This window comes from Ochotona princeps, chromosome 1 (genome assembly GCF_030435755.1).
Source record: "Ochotona princeps isolate mOchPri1 chromosome 1, mOchPri1.hap1, whole genome shotgun sequence".
NCBI lineage: Eukaryota > Metazoa > Chordata > Mammalia > Lagomorpha > Ochotonidae > Ochotona > Ochotona princeps.
Genome location: NC_080832.1, coordinates 63,465,048 through 63,480,731, shown reverse-complemented (window position 1 = coordinate 63,480,731; position 15,684 = coordinate 63,465,048). Strand labels below are relative to the sequence as shown.

The window sequence follows — 15,684 nt, the reverse complement described above, 5'->3', positions numbered from 1 at the left end:
TTTCCAGAAAAAAATATGAGTGACAGCATTTTTTTTTCTAAGTACAAAGTTACACCCTTATAAAAATCTTTTCTACATATGTACTTCTGGTAATAAAAAAGAATCAGGGAGTTTTCAACTTGGGACTAGGTTATGTATTTCTTATCTTACCATTAAAGTTACAAAATCACTTTGAGATTTGGTACAGACAGTATTACCACAAAAACAAAATAAAATAAAATAAAATTCTACAGTCACAACCTCCAGAAGGCTAGGTTGCCTGGTGTAAATCTCATTTTAAGGTTGCATTTCACACATCGGAACTAGTTGTCATTTCAGATCTTTCAAAGACAAGTATCAGCTAAGATGACTGATCACACTGCATTCTGTACAAGAAAAGCACTACTAACACTGATCCCTATGATGTCTAAAGGTAATTCTCCTTTTTCAACTGTATTAGGTTTTAACAAATGACTCTATTATAAAAGGACAACACACTATCATCTAGATTGAGATGAGCATGAAACAAAAATATATGAAAAATCTGACGCTTTAAAAATAAATGAAATAAAATCTTTTTTTAGAATTCTGCCTTTAAAATTAGCTCATTTTGTAGTTTAATGCCATATATTGCAAAACTCCAAATTACAAAAACTTTCCAATTAAAAGATATTAACCACATCTTAAGCATAGCTAAGATAAAAAGATTTCACATCAACCTCAAAGCAAAGTAGTTCACATTTAAAAATTCAATAACCTCCATTGTTGTTAAAGGACTAGATATTTCTCTGATAAAAGAACATATGACTAGACATCATCTCTCACATCAAATTACTCTTAAAGCCTTCTTACTGCAAAACCATTTTTTCTGCAGTTGACTTTGTTACTATACCATGAGAAACAAAACGCTTAGATAATTTTCAAAATTGTTTTCTATATATATATTTGTATATGAAATTCAGAACAAATCAATGTATTTATGTTCATGGATTAGAATGACTATGTGACATTTAGCAACCAAGCTGACACTTCTGAGACTTACCTGGATAGAATGAGTACATAATACTTAAAAATTATTCCTTAAAATGTGGAACACGTGATTATACTAAAGACCCATTAATAAGAGGGAATTCTCTAAGTTTATCCAAGTGATAAAAAGCATTTAGTCATAGTTTGTAATATCTCCACCTGTAAAATGGATCTAATACTACCTCTTTACCTACTTAATAGTTCTTTGAGATTTAAAACTCTCAGGGTGAGATATTAAATACATTGCAAATACAGTATGTCCTTTACCAGTAATGTCCTTTACCTACTAACTAAAGAGCTAGTGTTTTCATTAAAAGCCTTTAAGAAACTCAGAAATCTGGCATCCTTCGAGGCAAGATTTATTTTACAGATATGTATATATTCTATATGCTTATTATTTTTATCAGATGAAAAGTTCTTTATCAAATATAACTTTTGATATAAAACATGCCAAATACTTTAGAGAATTAAGATTTTTAAAAACTATCATGACAAAAGAAAATTAACAAAACTGTTGATATTTAAGATTCAAGTTAAGCTATTTTAAACCCAATTATATTTGTCATCATAAACACAAATAATAAAAGTAATATCTCTTCTATACCTTTCTCTATGAAAATTTCAGCAATATAAGTGTTTGTGGCAGTATAATTTAATATTACATAAGTAACAATAATGATAGATATTAACTAATTAATATACTATATATTATATCAATAATGATAGATATTAATGTGGCTAGATGACCTATCACACAGGGAGTACCAGGGGTCAATATTAGCCAATAGTGAAGCAAACTACTCATTTAAATAAGTGTTAATAGAATTTGATCAAGCATTTAACCTGAAAGTACATTCCTTAAACTAAAAGACAGTACTACTTTTCACACTTTATCCATTCGTGTGTCAATTATTTTTACCACACAGAAAGAACTCAGAAGTAATTAAGGAATTATCATATTTTTGTACTGATTATAACAAGAAATGTATACTTAGAATTAAGGTTAAAAATCAGAAAAATGAAAATGTTCATATCAAGACTTTAGAATTAAAGATTAAGGCTTTTTCCCCAGTCCTTAACACAGTTATAAAATGCTAAAAAGACTTACTAAAATGAATACCATTAGTAACAATGACAGCTGCTTAAATTTATTATTTACCCTGTACTGCCATACACTCATGGTCAGAAACTTCTGTGAGAAGTTCATTCTGTTGATCTCTCCTAATAAATTGGTAGACTGCTTAAATACACTTGGAGTGAGCTATGTGTGATATTCTTGCAATACGTTGATTCTAGAAATCCCCCATAAGATATTTCACTATTAGAGAGATCATTTAGAGGACTTCTAAAGTCCTGCCCATTTCTATGATGATATGACAGCAGTAACATGGATGTTTTCTTAAGAGTTTAGTTGGTCCACTTCTTCAAAGAGGAAAATAGGACAACCTTATTTAGGAACCTGTTTCATATAATGAAAATTTCATTCAAAGTGGGGTACATGTTTAGCCTAGCAGTTAAGATACTAGGCTCCACAGTAGATAGGCCTAGGTTTCTTGTGAAGAGCTTGTGTCACGCAATTTTATCTCTGCCATCCCCGGGTTGATGGGAAGGACTGAGAAGTGCTTTCTGCTTTGGCCCTGGAACAGTTCTAGCCGTTGTAAGCATTTGCAAAGTGAAAGAGTGAAACAATGGATGGGAGATCTACCGCCGCCTCTGTGGCTATCTCCATGTCTGTCTTATCTGAGTCTACCTCAACCTTTACATCTGCTTCTCTACCTCTACCACCTCTACCCCGACCTCTCATTCTCCTTCTCAAATAAATTAACCAACATAGGGATGGCAGTTTAAATCCTGGCTGCTCCACTTTGATTACAGCTCCCTGTTGATGACACTGGAAAGCAGTAAATATGCCTCACAGCCTTCTTCACCCTTGCAACCATATGGAAGAAGCTCCTAACTCCCAGCTTAGGACTGTCCCAACTCTTACAACCACTTGGGGAGTGATCCAGCAGATGAATATATCTCTGTAACTGACTTTCAAGTGAAATAAGTAAACATTAAAAAACAAACAACAAAATAAATTTGAAAATTGACACAATGTTGACAAAATTCTAGATGTTACTGTATAAAGTATAGGCTAATAGTACTTGATTCTCAACATTGAAAAAATATACACAAATAGGACATCAAATAAACAAATCTAACAAGTTTATTCATAGGTTTCTGTAAAGTAACAATATAACACCATTTTATAAAACTAGAAATTATTAAAGTTCATGGTTGCTTAATAAGTTAAAATTTCTCTGAAATGGGATGGATATTGTAACACAGTGGGGTTGAACTTCCATCTGGGACATCTGCATCTTTACTGAAGATTCTCATTTGACCACCAGCTACACCACACTACTGGTCCAGTTTCAACTAGTGCATCTGAGAGACTAGAGATGATGGCCCAAGCACCTGGGTTCCTGCCACCTTCACACAAAGCCTGGATGGAGGTCCTCACTCCTGTCTTAGCTCTAGTTTATCTTGAGTTTCTGGCATTTGTGGAGTGAAACAGTAGATGCAAGATAAGATTCTTGTCTTTTTCCATTTTTCTGTCTCTCACCCTTTGCTTTTCAAATAAGTAAATCTTTAAACTTAAAAAGAAAAAAGTCAAAGAAATTTTTATTAAAAAGTGTTATTCTTTCAACAGACATCTAAGTTGTTTCCATGTCTTTGCTATTGTAGATTGTGCAGCTGAAAATACAGGATTACAGATCCTCTTCTCACATGCAGTTTTCATTTCCTTTGGACATATTCCTAAAGGTGGGATAGCTGGGTCATATGGCAGATTCTCCTTTTGCAATTCTCTAAGCATTGTCCATACTGATTTCCACATGGTTGTACTAGCCTGCACTCCCACCAGCAGGATAGTACCTTTCTCCCCATATCCATGCCAGCAGGTGTTGTTACTTGAGCTCTGAATGTAGGCCAACCTCAGTAGAATGAGGTGAAACCTCAATGTGGTTTGCATTTGTATCTCCCTGACGTCTAGGGAACCTGAGGATCTTTCCATGAGTCTATTAGCCATTTAAATCTGTTCTTTTGAAAAATATCTGTTCATTCCCTTCACTCATTTCTTCACAGGTTTGTTTTTCTGCTTTTCTTTTTTTTCTTTTCAGCTGTCCCTGGGTTTTTAAAGCTCTTTGTAAATGCTGGATATTAGTCCCCTATCACTTGTGTAAGTGTGCAAAGATTTTCTTCCATTCCATCGGTTGCTTCTTCGCTTTGTGAATTGTTTCCTTTGCTTAAAGAAGCTTTTTAGTTTGATGTAGATCCAATTGTTCATTTTGTCTTTGACTATCTGTGCTTTTGGCATCTTTTCGAAGAAGTCTTTCCCCATTCTGTTATCTTGAAGAGTGCTTCCTATATTTTCCTTTAATAGTTTGATGGTTTCTAGGTGTAGATTTAGGTCCTTGATCCATTTAGAGCTGATTTTTACACAATGTGACAGGTGTGGGTCTTGCTTCTTAATTCTGCAAGCTGGTATCCAACAGTCCCAACAGCATTTGTTGAACAGACCAGGCTTTTTCTTTGAACTGTTTTCAATTTTCTTGTCAAAGATTAGTTGGCTGTACATGTGTGGGCTCCCTTCTGGTGTTTCTATTCTGTTCCACTGATCTTCTTCTCTGTTTCTGTACCAGTACCAGACTGTTTTGATGACCACTTCTCTGTAGTATGTCTGGAGGTCTGGAATTGTGATTCCTCCAGCTTTATTTTTACTCTTCAGGATAGCTTTGGCTATTTGTGGTTTCCTGTGTTTCCAGATGCCTGCCCTAAAGGGAGTGGTTAAAGAAACTGTGGTACATATAATCCATGGACTATTACTAAGTCATTAAAAATAAGATTATACAATTTGCAACTAGATCCCAACTACAGAACATTATGCTCAGTGAAATAAGTCAATCTCAAAAAGGCAAATACCAAATGATCTCCTTGATATAAGGCAACCTTTATGCAAACTATAAGATCAATAACCCTTTCCATGCTGTTTTTGCCACATCTGGATTATGTGTTTTGATGGCTTTTTTTTTCCCCACTTATTCCAAATAGTTTCTTTTCTCAAGTCAAATTCATCACTGGCTCATGGATCGCTGTGGCATCATTTTACCCAACAGGCTTTTGTGTTTTGTTTTCTTCACCCATGCATTGGTTATTCAGTGGCATGTTTTTTCAACTCCATGGTACTGTAAACTGTACATTTTTTGTTTAACTTCATACCTGTTGTTGACTTTGATTCAAGCTTCTCATTTAAGGGAATGTATAGTGATGGTGTAATAGAGACTATCATATTCAGGTGTGAAGAGACAATGCAGTAAGTATCCCTACTTCCAAATAAAAAATGGACTCCCAATGAAACTGATGGACATATCTAGACAATGGGATGCTGGACTGACTGACACTGTCTGTACCAGCAATGTCGGGACACACTTAAATAACAGACTGATGGACTTATGACTGCTTATGAAAGACTATACTATTGCAATAATATGGGGAAAATCAGTCGAGGGGGTGGTTAGAATTTGGGTAGGGGGGACAGGGAAATCCCAGACCCTATGGAATTGTACCATAAAGTTCAAAATTTTAAAAAATTAATAAAAATAAAAGTATTATTCTTTTTTTTTTAATAAAGATTTATTTTATTTTTATTACAAAGTCAGATATACTGAGAGGAGGAGAGATAGAGAGGAAGTGGAGCTGCTGGGATTTGAACCAGCGGCCATATGGGATCAAGGCGAGAACCTTAGCCACTAGGCCACACTGCCGAGCCCTAAAAGTATTATTCTTAAGAAACACTTTTTAAAAACAATTCACATAAATCAATTCATCTCTGGAGATACATGATTTCTTTTTGCAAATCTTGTAGAAGCAATCTTTGCAACAATCCAATCCTATGATTTTTAGATGAAACAACAAACAGCAAATCAGAACAGTTTACTCAAGCTCACAGAAATATCTAATAGCAGAATCAATACTGGAAAATAAGTGTTATCTTTCCATGTTGTTTTCCTTAATTCAAACAAGTAGAAAGTTTATATCAAGATGTTTATAGAAACGTCCACAAGTTTATCTCTTTAAGACTGATTTGATTTTTGTTGTTTCTCTTTACTTTTTAATTTGTCTGAAAACAGATATTAACCGACAATATAATGAAGTTCAAGAAAGGGTAGCTTACCATTTCATCTGGTACTCCATGACGATCAAATTGGTAAAACGATGCTACATGGGTAATAATCCACCAACTAAAACCTGCTGGATCCCTTGACTGGATTGTGCGCACAGAAGGCTGTCTTTGGTCACTTGATTTTTCAAAGAGCCTCTTAAGTATCTTACTCAACCAACTCCAAAATGACTACAGAAACAAAGATAATGTGATTCAATTAAATTAAGGCTGTTTCAGGGACTGTTTATTTAGGTGTTCTCCTAAAAATAGGATCTAAAACATATCATGCCAAAATAGAATGTAAAACATACACACAGTTAAAAAAAAATAAAACTGGTTAAGAATTAGAACAAGACTAGTACTCTAGAAAGATTCTACATGCCCTACAATCACAATATATCCATCTGCCCAGGAGCAACAATTATCCTGACTTTCATGGTGAATCATTGCCTTTTTAAGTTTTGTCATACAGTACATAAGCCCACTTATTTGGCACTTCTGGGCCATCCTTGACTGCTTTCCCAGGCCACAAGCGGGGAGCTGGATTAGAAGTGGAGCTGGGTCAGATGTGGAGCTAGATCAGAAGTGGAGCCATGACAAGAACTGGTGCCCATATGGGATTCCAGTGCTTGAAGGGAAATTAGCCAATTGAGCCACTGAGCTGAGACAAAATATTTCTTTCAGTAACCAATAACAAAATAATTGAAACAATAAAATCCTAATCTGAAAAAAACTCAACAAGATGAATCATTTATTTTTCATATTGCCCCATGTGCTTCTCTCTCCTTCTCTGAAACAAGATGAGGTTAAACTGATAAAACTTGATGCTTTATTTTTCCCCAAATCCTCTAAATCTGCCACAAACTGATTAAAATATTTTTTTGGAGTTACCAGAGGATATTAAATACTTTCTAATGGAATAAAAACAACAACAAAAATCTAGAGAAGAGTCAAACTTTGTGTTCCTCGCAAATTAAAAATAAAACTAGGTATTCAGTATCCTGTTAATGCGCTGGTGATTGCTATCACTGTACTAGAGAGAACACATTTAGTAAGATTCGTCTTGAGTAAAATCACTGAATAATTTGAACGCGAAGAGGAAAAACATCGATTTTTCAACTTACTTCAGAGAGAGACCATTTACTTCTGTGGTCTAGAAGATGAATGAGTAGAACCCATAATTCTTTAATACACAGACATGGACAATGATGACTCATTAACGCTTCAGTAAGCCTAATCTGTAAGAAAGAACGAAAATGAATTATACACGCTAAATATGTTTTAAAAGATTGAATTACAGAACTTTATTTTCAATTACATAAAACTGAAAAATAATGACATTACATTAACATTAAAATAAATTTTCCAGGTACCAGCAAGGTGACATAACAGGTTAATCCTTCGCATGCAAGTGCTAACACCCAAATGGGTACCTGTTCAGGTCCTGGATGCAACAGTTTCAAACCAGTTCTTTGCTTATGGCCTGGAAATGTAGTAAAGGATGATCTAAGACCTTGGGATCATGTGCCCATGTGGGAGGGTAGGAAGAAACTCCTGGCTCCAAGCTTCAGATCAACTCACTGCAGCCATTTGGGTAGTGAACCAGAGGATGGAAGACCTCTCTCTCTCTGTGTCTATTTCTCTCTCTGTATATATCTATTTTTCAAATAAAACTAAATAATTTTTTTCAAGATTTATTTATTATATGTACTGGAAAGGCAATTTACAGAGAGAAGGAAACAGAGAGAAGATCTTGACTCGCAAGTTGAAGCAATGGCAGCTGGAGCTAAGTCAATTCGAAGCCAAGAGCCAGGAACTTCTTCTGGGTTTCCCATGTGGGTACAGTGTCCACAGGACTTGGACTGTCCTCTACTGCTTTCCTAGGCCACAAGCAGGGAGCTGGATGGGAAGTGGAGCAGCCAGGACACGAACCAGTGCCTATATGGGATCCTGGCAAATGCAAAATGAGGACTTTAGCTACTAGGCTACCATGCCAATCTCCAAATAAATAAACTATATATATACAGCTGAAGTTTTAGCCGGAGAAATCAGATCAAAAAATATAAAAATCATTCAAATTTGGAAGAAGTGCTTAACAGTATGACATGACCTTATATAAGAAAATCCAGAGAATATAAAAAATTGTTAGAACAAATGCAGTACAGTTGAAATCCACAAAAATTTGGGGGGAGCACTATGTGTACAGTGGGGTATAACCTCAGCCTGCAGCTCCAATAATCCCATATGGGTCCTGGTTTGACACCCAGTTATTGTACTTCTTATCCAGCTCTCTGCTGATGGCCTAGAAACAGCAGAAGACAGCCCAAATCCTTGGACCCTGAACCCACATGGAGGCCTGCAGAAGGTTCCAGGCTTCTGGCTTCTGACCTGCATATCTCTGGCCACTGTGGCCATCTTGGGGGTGAACCAGCAAGTGGATGATGTCTGTCACTCCTCTCTATGAATCTGTTTTCCAATTTAAAAAAAATAAATCTTTTTTTAAATCAGCAGCTTTTATACACTAATAATGAGCTATCCAAAAAAAGAAATCACATATAACAATCTGATTCACAAAAGGTACAAAAGTTAAAACAACAACAAGTCAGGAATAAATTTATCCAAGGAAGTGAAATATTTGTCTTATGAAAACCAAAAAACAATGACAAGGAGCACTGATGAAGACACACAGAGAAAGAAAGGCAAATTGTGCTCGCAGACAGGAAGGGTAAGCACTATCTGAATGTCCACACAGCCCAAAGTGACCTATACCCTCGGTGCAATAATACCTACCACAATGCAATGACATTTTTTACAGAAATAGAAAAAAAAAATCTTAAAATTCATATAAGACCACACAAGATACCGAAAAAGAGAAACCAATCAAGCAAAAAGAACATTGCTGGAGGCATCATACTACTTGACTTCAACCAACACATACAAATTACATTAATCAAAGCAAGATAGTGATAGCATAAAAGACAACACAGACAAATAGAACAGAACAAAAGACATACATTCATATAGTTAATGATTTTTTTACAAAGTTTGCAAGAATATACAAAGGAAAAAGAGGCATATTCAATAAATATTAGGACAACTGCATATTCACATGCACAAGAATGGATTTATAACTAATATAGAAAAATCAATACAAAACTGATTAAAGATTTAAAGGGTATGACTGAAAGTATAAAAGTATCAGAACACATTAGGAAAAGTTCCACAGAAACAGTCTAGGCAACAATTTTGGATATGGCCCCAAAGCTACAGGCAGCAAGAGTAAAAAACATTAAGCTAAAAATCACATCAAACTAAAAGAAAACAATCAGCACAGTTAAGTACACAGGGTGAAGAGAAAAAAAACTATGCAATGAGAGAAAATATTTGCAAAACATACAACTAGTAAGAGACTAATACCCAAAATATACAAAGGACTCAAACAATTCAAAAGCAATAAAAAATAATTTTAGGAAGGGTGAAGGAACTGTAAAGAGCTAAAAGAGTTTTCAAAAACAAAAAATTAGACAGGTATTAAGTTATCGCTTGGAAGGTCCCATCACATATCTGAAAGCCTGAGACTGGGACCAACCTCTGTTCCTGATCCAGATTCCTATGAACATGGCTGGGCAGGAAGGTAGTAGACACTTGTGTCCTGGTCATCTACATGGGAGACATGGATGGGGTTCCTAACTCCCTGGCTTCTGCCTGGCCCAGCCCTAGACACTGTGGGCACTAGAGAGTGAATTAGCAGAAAACATTTCTTCCTCTCTCTCTGTTAAAAAAGATAGTAAGTTTTCACAAGAATGGAAAGGAATCTCGTACACCTTGGGTACGGACATAAATCAATATAGTCATCATAATATACAGTAAGGTTTTGTATGAAATCCAAAAGAATACTACCATGTGATCCAGTAATCCACTAGCAGGTATATAACTAAAGAAGATGAAATCAGTAAGTTAAACAGAAATCTGCATTACATGTTATTGCAGCATTACTCAGAAAAACAAAAAGACGGAGCTAACCTAAATGTAACTAAGATAAGTCAATAGTGAAAATGTGATATATATATGTATATATATCATATATATAAAAGCATGTAATTCAGTCTTAAAAAAGAAATGCTATCACCTGCAACTTGACAGAACACATTAAATGAAATAAGCTGGGCACAGAAAGACAAATACAGCATGATTTCATTTATATGGAGAATCAAAAACAGATGAATTCACAGAAGCAGAGAGTAGAATGACAGTTTCATGAGGCTGCAGAAGGGGTTGGTGGTGAAGCTGGTAAAACAACAAAATTTTCAGATAGGAGCAAATTCAAGAGACCTATTTTAGAACAAACACTGTGACAATGCACTGTATTCTTAAAATAGTTGAAGAACAGACTTTGTTTCCACAACAAACTAATATGTATGCGAAGTTAGTTGCTCTACAATGTACACACATTCCAAAACATAGTGTTTATAGGAGTATACAATTTGTCAATTATAAATATACATCAATTTTCAAGACATTGATTAGTTGTAAACACATGAACCAAATACAAAACAGGAAACAATCTAAGTTTTAAAAATTGAAGATAATCCATTTCCATAAATATTTCCCACAAGAAGCATTTATATCTGCATTATAAGTGATAATAAATGATAAAATTCCACTATTTCAAAATGATATTCTGTAACATCCTTAAATCTGTAGTGGCCAGAGTGCCATAGTTTCTGATGCCACCAGTACATACCAAAGCCAGTTCAAGCTCTAGTGGCTCTGCTTGTGGTCTGGATTCTTCTAACTGTGCCAGGGGAAGCAGAGGACCCAGATGGAATTCTGCGGTTTGGCCCAGCCCCCGCTCTAGCCCAAGCTCTTTCAGCTTTCAGGGAAGTCAACCAGGAGACTTAAGATCTCTATCTCTCACTATTTCCCACCCTGCATTTAAATTAAATTTTAAAAAGTTTAAAGGAGCAAATTCACTGCCTCCAGTGAACATTTCACAGCAAATGCAATTCAATAAAAACTGACCTTTTATGAAAAGAGCAAACCGGAAACTTTGTCAAGTTTTAGCTGTAACTATGTAACAGCAGTAAGAGCTTATTATAATAACCCTCCTATGTGAATTAAAATTTAACTTCTAATCATTTCCACTTTTTTTTTTTACAAAGAAACACTATTTAGAAAAAAGAAAAACAAACAGTAAGCTACTAATTACTAATCTGTTCAAAATACTTCAACCAAAATTATTTTTGCTTTCAGCTCCCACATAACTGTAACTAAGTATAAAATTAAAAGTATTAACAAGTAAACTATTTTTGATTAAACTTACAGACTGAACAGCATCCTTCAGGACTATTAACATTAAGTATCAAAAGTACAAAGAAGCTTATAAAATATTACCTTGTCATACCTGTTGAGTGACAAGCTTATTAAATCACAAAGGAGATTTTCACAATGTTCTTCAAATAGGCTGACACTGGTTAGATTATCACCTGCCAGATTCATAAACTGATGACTGTATACAACTTGTTCTGAAAACACAATAAAATAAATTCTATTTAAAAATACAATATACTTTTTGGAATTAACTCAGAAGGAGTAAGTGATTATATACCTTTAAACGATAACAAAACTGAAAATGTTTAAAAAATTTCCTTTACAACCTAAAATAACAGCTGTCTTATATGAGCACTAATAAATATTTAAAAATTTTTTCCATTCTGCCAACTACTGCTTAAGACTTTCCTTTTCCGAGTATTATGAATACTACATGAAATACTGGATGAAATACTATATGAATACTATATGAAAAGTGTTAATGATTACTTAAAAAAAGGGAAACACCAGAATACCTTCTTCCAAAACAGCTAATTAACAGTCTTTTAAAATATTATTTTAACAAATGCTCATAAATTGAACCCATTTAGTTATTTTGTAAACTGAAGTAGAACAAATCAAGGTAATATAATCAAGTTGTGTAACTATTATCAGAATTAGTCCATTTGAATGGTTTTGAGGAAATTTGTTAGAATCCATGAGATAGGAAATTAGGTATTTGTAGACAGCTTATTGCATATATTGACTCTATTAAGAAGCCACATGACGGATGGACCTATATAACCTAGGTTTTCTAAGAACATGGTTATTCACAGGATGAAAAACTCGTCTAGTGAAAAATTTCTCAGGATGTGTTTCCATTATCAACCAATGAATGACTATAAACACAAAATTATGTAAATAACCAGGAAACTACAAAATAAAAATGTGATTTAGTTTTACTCCCCACATATGAGCTGGAGGAAAAAAACTATTTGAAACTATTTGAAACCATCCACAAGTAGAAAGAGAATATAAAGGTATATTCACAAATTGCATATATAAACCAGATTCACTGTATAGTAAATTAGTAGCATATATAAAGTAAAGCTGCAATGACTACTGTACTTTTAACACTCTGTTTTACAGAATAGCTTATATATAGATTTTTAAGTATAATAAATATACAACAACTTAATAAAGTAGAACTGTTTGTACTAACATGAAGAGACCTCAAAAATACAGGTAAACAAAACATAACATTGAACAGTATGATGATACCATCCAAAGTTAGAAGCAAAAGCAAAATCCTATTTATGAACCTCTATGCATATGTACTAATAAAAAGTATAGAAAAATAGACAGGCCAAGCTGTTCCCAAGTAGTTATCTTCAAGGAAAAGGGAGTGAAAAATTCATCATCAAACTAGTGGTGTGGGCCAAGTTTGCGATGGTAGCACCCCTATCAGTATGCTAGCTGCTCTACTTCTGATCCAACTTTCTGCTAAACCCACTGGGAAAACAACAAATGATGGCTCAACTAATTAGGTCCTTGGCATCCATTAGATACTGATGAAGCCTCAGGTTCCCGGTGTCACCCTGCCCCAGCCCTGGTCAATGTGGTACTTTGAGGAGTGAGCAAGCTGTTAGAAAATGTCTCTCCCACTCTGTCATCCTGCCTTTCAAATACATAACTATGATACATCTTAAATACATACCAGAAAGCATATATCATTTGCACTATTTAAAAAAACAGCGGAAGTTGAGACTAAAAAAAACAAATGTAAGTCAAAAAAGTCCACAAACTTACTGATTTTTTCATTTAATATGTGAAGAATTTCTAGGACCAGCCAATGGATATCCAAATGGAGATGTAATAAATGCCATGAAGGTGGAAAAAGCTGTGAATGACATTACCAATGGTAACTGCAAATTCATAATACTTCACTAGGTATTTTATAGCATGATATAGCATTCTTCCACAAGAACAAGGATAAAGAATAAGTTAATCTACCACCATGCAAAAGCTAAGAGAAAAATTTGTCTATTCCTAAGAGGATCCTTTCACTGAAGATACTTCAAAGCAGGATATATTTTCTTCTGTTGGTTTAAAGATACACCCACCTTAGAGATGCTGAATAGACTTTTATAGTAAAGATAGTTTCCAACCAACCTGATTCTACTAAAGCCGCAAAGTACCAAAGGAATGTTTAAGACCTTTTCCTTATTTTGTTTCAGAATTTAAGTACGAGAAAAATTTTCTAATGTAACAAATACACAGGAACCCCTTAGACTATCATGTAGACACTATATTCCCTTAAGAAATGGAGGTTAAAAGACTGTTGAAAAAAATTTACCTCTGAAATCATACATTAAGTTTCAAATCCAAGTCTGACTCAAAAGCCAGTATTTTCAATTACTGTGTTAAAGTGGGTTATCAATAATCATACTCCAGTCAATATTTAGCATAACAATCAAAGCAAATACAATGGCAAAGACGAAGAACTGCCTTATCAGAAATACACATAGAAGCAGATGCTATGCTAATAAAATATTAGCACAGGAATACATAATTTAATACACAACAATAGGGAAGACATGGGTAAAGCTGGTACCTCAAAGCAGCAGGAAAGCATGGGTCACTCAATAAAAGATGGCTTAGAAACTTACCCATTGGTGAGAAACTAAAGCTAGATTTTCTACCTCATTGCACATTATAAATAAAGGTGAGCCAAGAAAAGACAATACTGAATAGATTATTCAACAGAGAAATTATTGACCAATATAAACTAAATAGTTTGGGAAGGCAGTTTAATTGGCTAAAAATTCAATCTAAGAAAACATTTGTAATATATGCTAGCCAATGAATAATGTGTAGTAAACTTTCCTAAAAATAGTCAAAAGTTCCACTGAAAATAGCCATTAAAAACCTTTTTCATTTATAAGATGAATAAAACATATAAACAAAGTCTTGAAAGACACTTTCTATTTTGTCAGGTTTTTGCGTTGTTTCAGAAAAGAACAATCATGTTTATTTCTTGAAGACTGTTAAGCTTCCCTGTTTAAAAATTCTGAGTTTCTCAGCTTCAAATAATCTATCTTTTCAAGCATACCTAATTAAAAACTTACGAAAGGTAAATCTAGTATGAGGAACGTCCTGCACAAATTTTTTGTTGCTGGACAAACCATTTTTCTTATGCAGCTGATATCTAGAAAATAGAAACCAGCATAATTTACAGGAAGTAGAAATAAATACATCCCTCTTCCCACAATGTGCCCATGAAAACTTCATTAAATGACAAAATTAAAAGAAGTACTTGCTTGTTTCTGTGGATTATGTATATGAAGTCTATAAATGCAGTTGGAAATCTATTTACTTTTTATCACTGCATATATTGGTTTTTGATGAAAAAGTTAATTTTTTGGTTAAATTTCACAAAATATTTTTTACACTATGTTACATTATCTTTACATTAATGTTAAATTTTTGCAAAGATATGTTCCTAGCATCTGATTGCTACTCAAATTGGTGAGGTCAAATATATTAAAAAGAGTAAAGTTTAGGGACTAACGTGATAAATTGTCGTAATTTAATCATTCACATAAACCCTCATTTTTCCTATGGGGACTTTATTATTTATAACCTGGACTATGTTAAAAAATACAAATTGCATTTAAAAAGAAACTTTCAAACAAATGATTACCACAGATAAAGAATAAAAGGACAGTCAACATAACATTTCAGCATAGCATATGAAGCTGCCATCTATGGATCCAGCATGCAGCCTATGGTTGAAATCCTCACCTTGCAGGCGCCAGGGTCCAATATGAGTGCCCCTTTGTGTCCCAGATGCTCCACTTCCCATCCAGCTCCCTGCCCATGGCCCGGAAAGCAGCTGAGGACAGCCCAAGGCCTTGGGAAACCAAGAAGAGGCTCCCGACTCCTGGCTTCCGACTGGCTTAGTTCTGGACATTGCCTCCACTTGGGGAGTGAACCAGCAGACAGAGGATCTTCCTGTGTCTGCTTCTCTCTGTATATCTGACTTTCCAGTAAAAATAAATCTTAAAAACAAAACAAAACAAAAAAATGCCATCTGCAACGCCAGCATCCCATATGGATACTGTCTGTGATCCAGCTGATCCACTTCTGACCTCGCTTCT

General features: G+C 34.5%; 1 protein-coding gene across 1 annotated transcript in view; it reads right to left on the bottom strand.

The window, feature by feature from the left end:
- MMS22L (MMS22 like, DNA repair protein) overlaps positions 1-15,684 on the bottom strand; it is a 117,321-nt gene that overhangs the window by 89,331 nt on the left and 12,306 nt on the right. Inside the window, exons 7-10 of the mRNA XM_004580365.4 lie at positions 13,334-13,424; positions 11,609-11,739; positions 7,339-7,452; positions 6,227-6,403 (exon numbers count right to left, since the gene is read on the bottom strand). Of these exons, the coding sequence (XP_004580422.2) occupies positions 6,227-6,403; positions 7,339-7,452; positions 11,609-11,739; positions 13,334-13,424 (513 nt within the window). The remainder of the gene's footprint in view (positions 1-6,226; positions 6,404-7,338; positions 7,453-11,608; positions 11,740-13,333; positions 13,425-15,684) is intronic.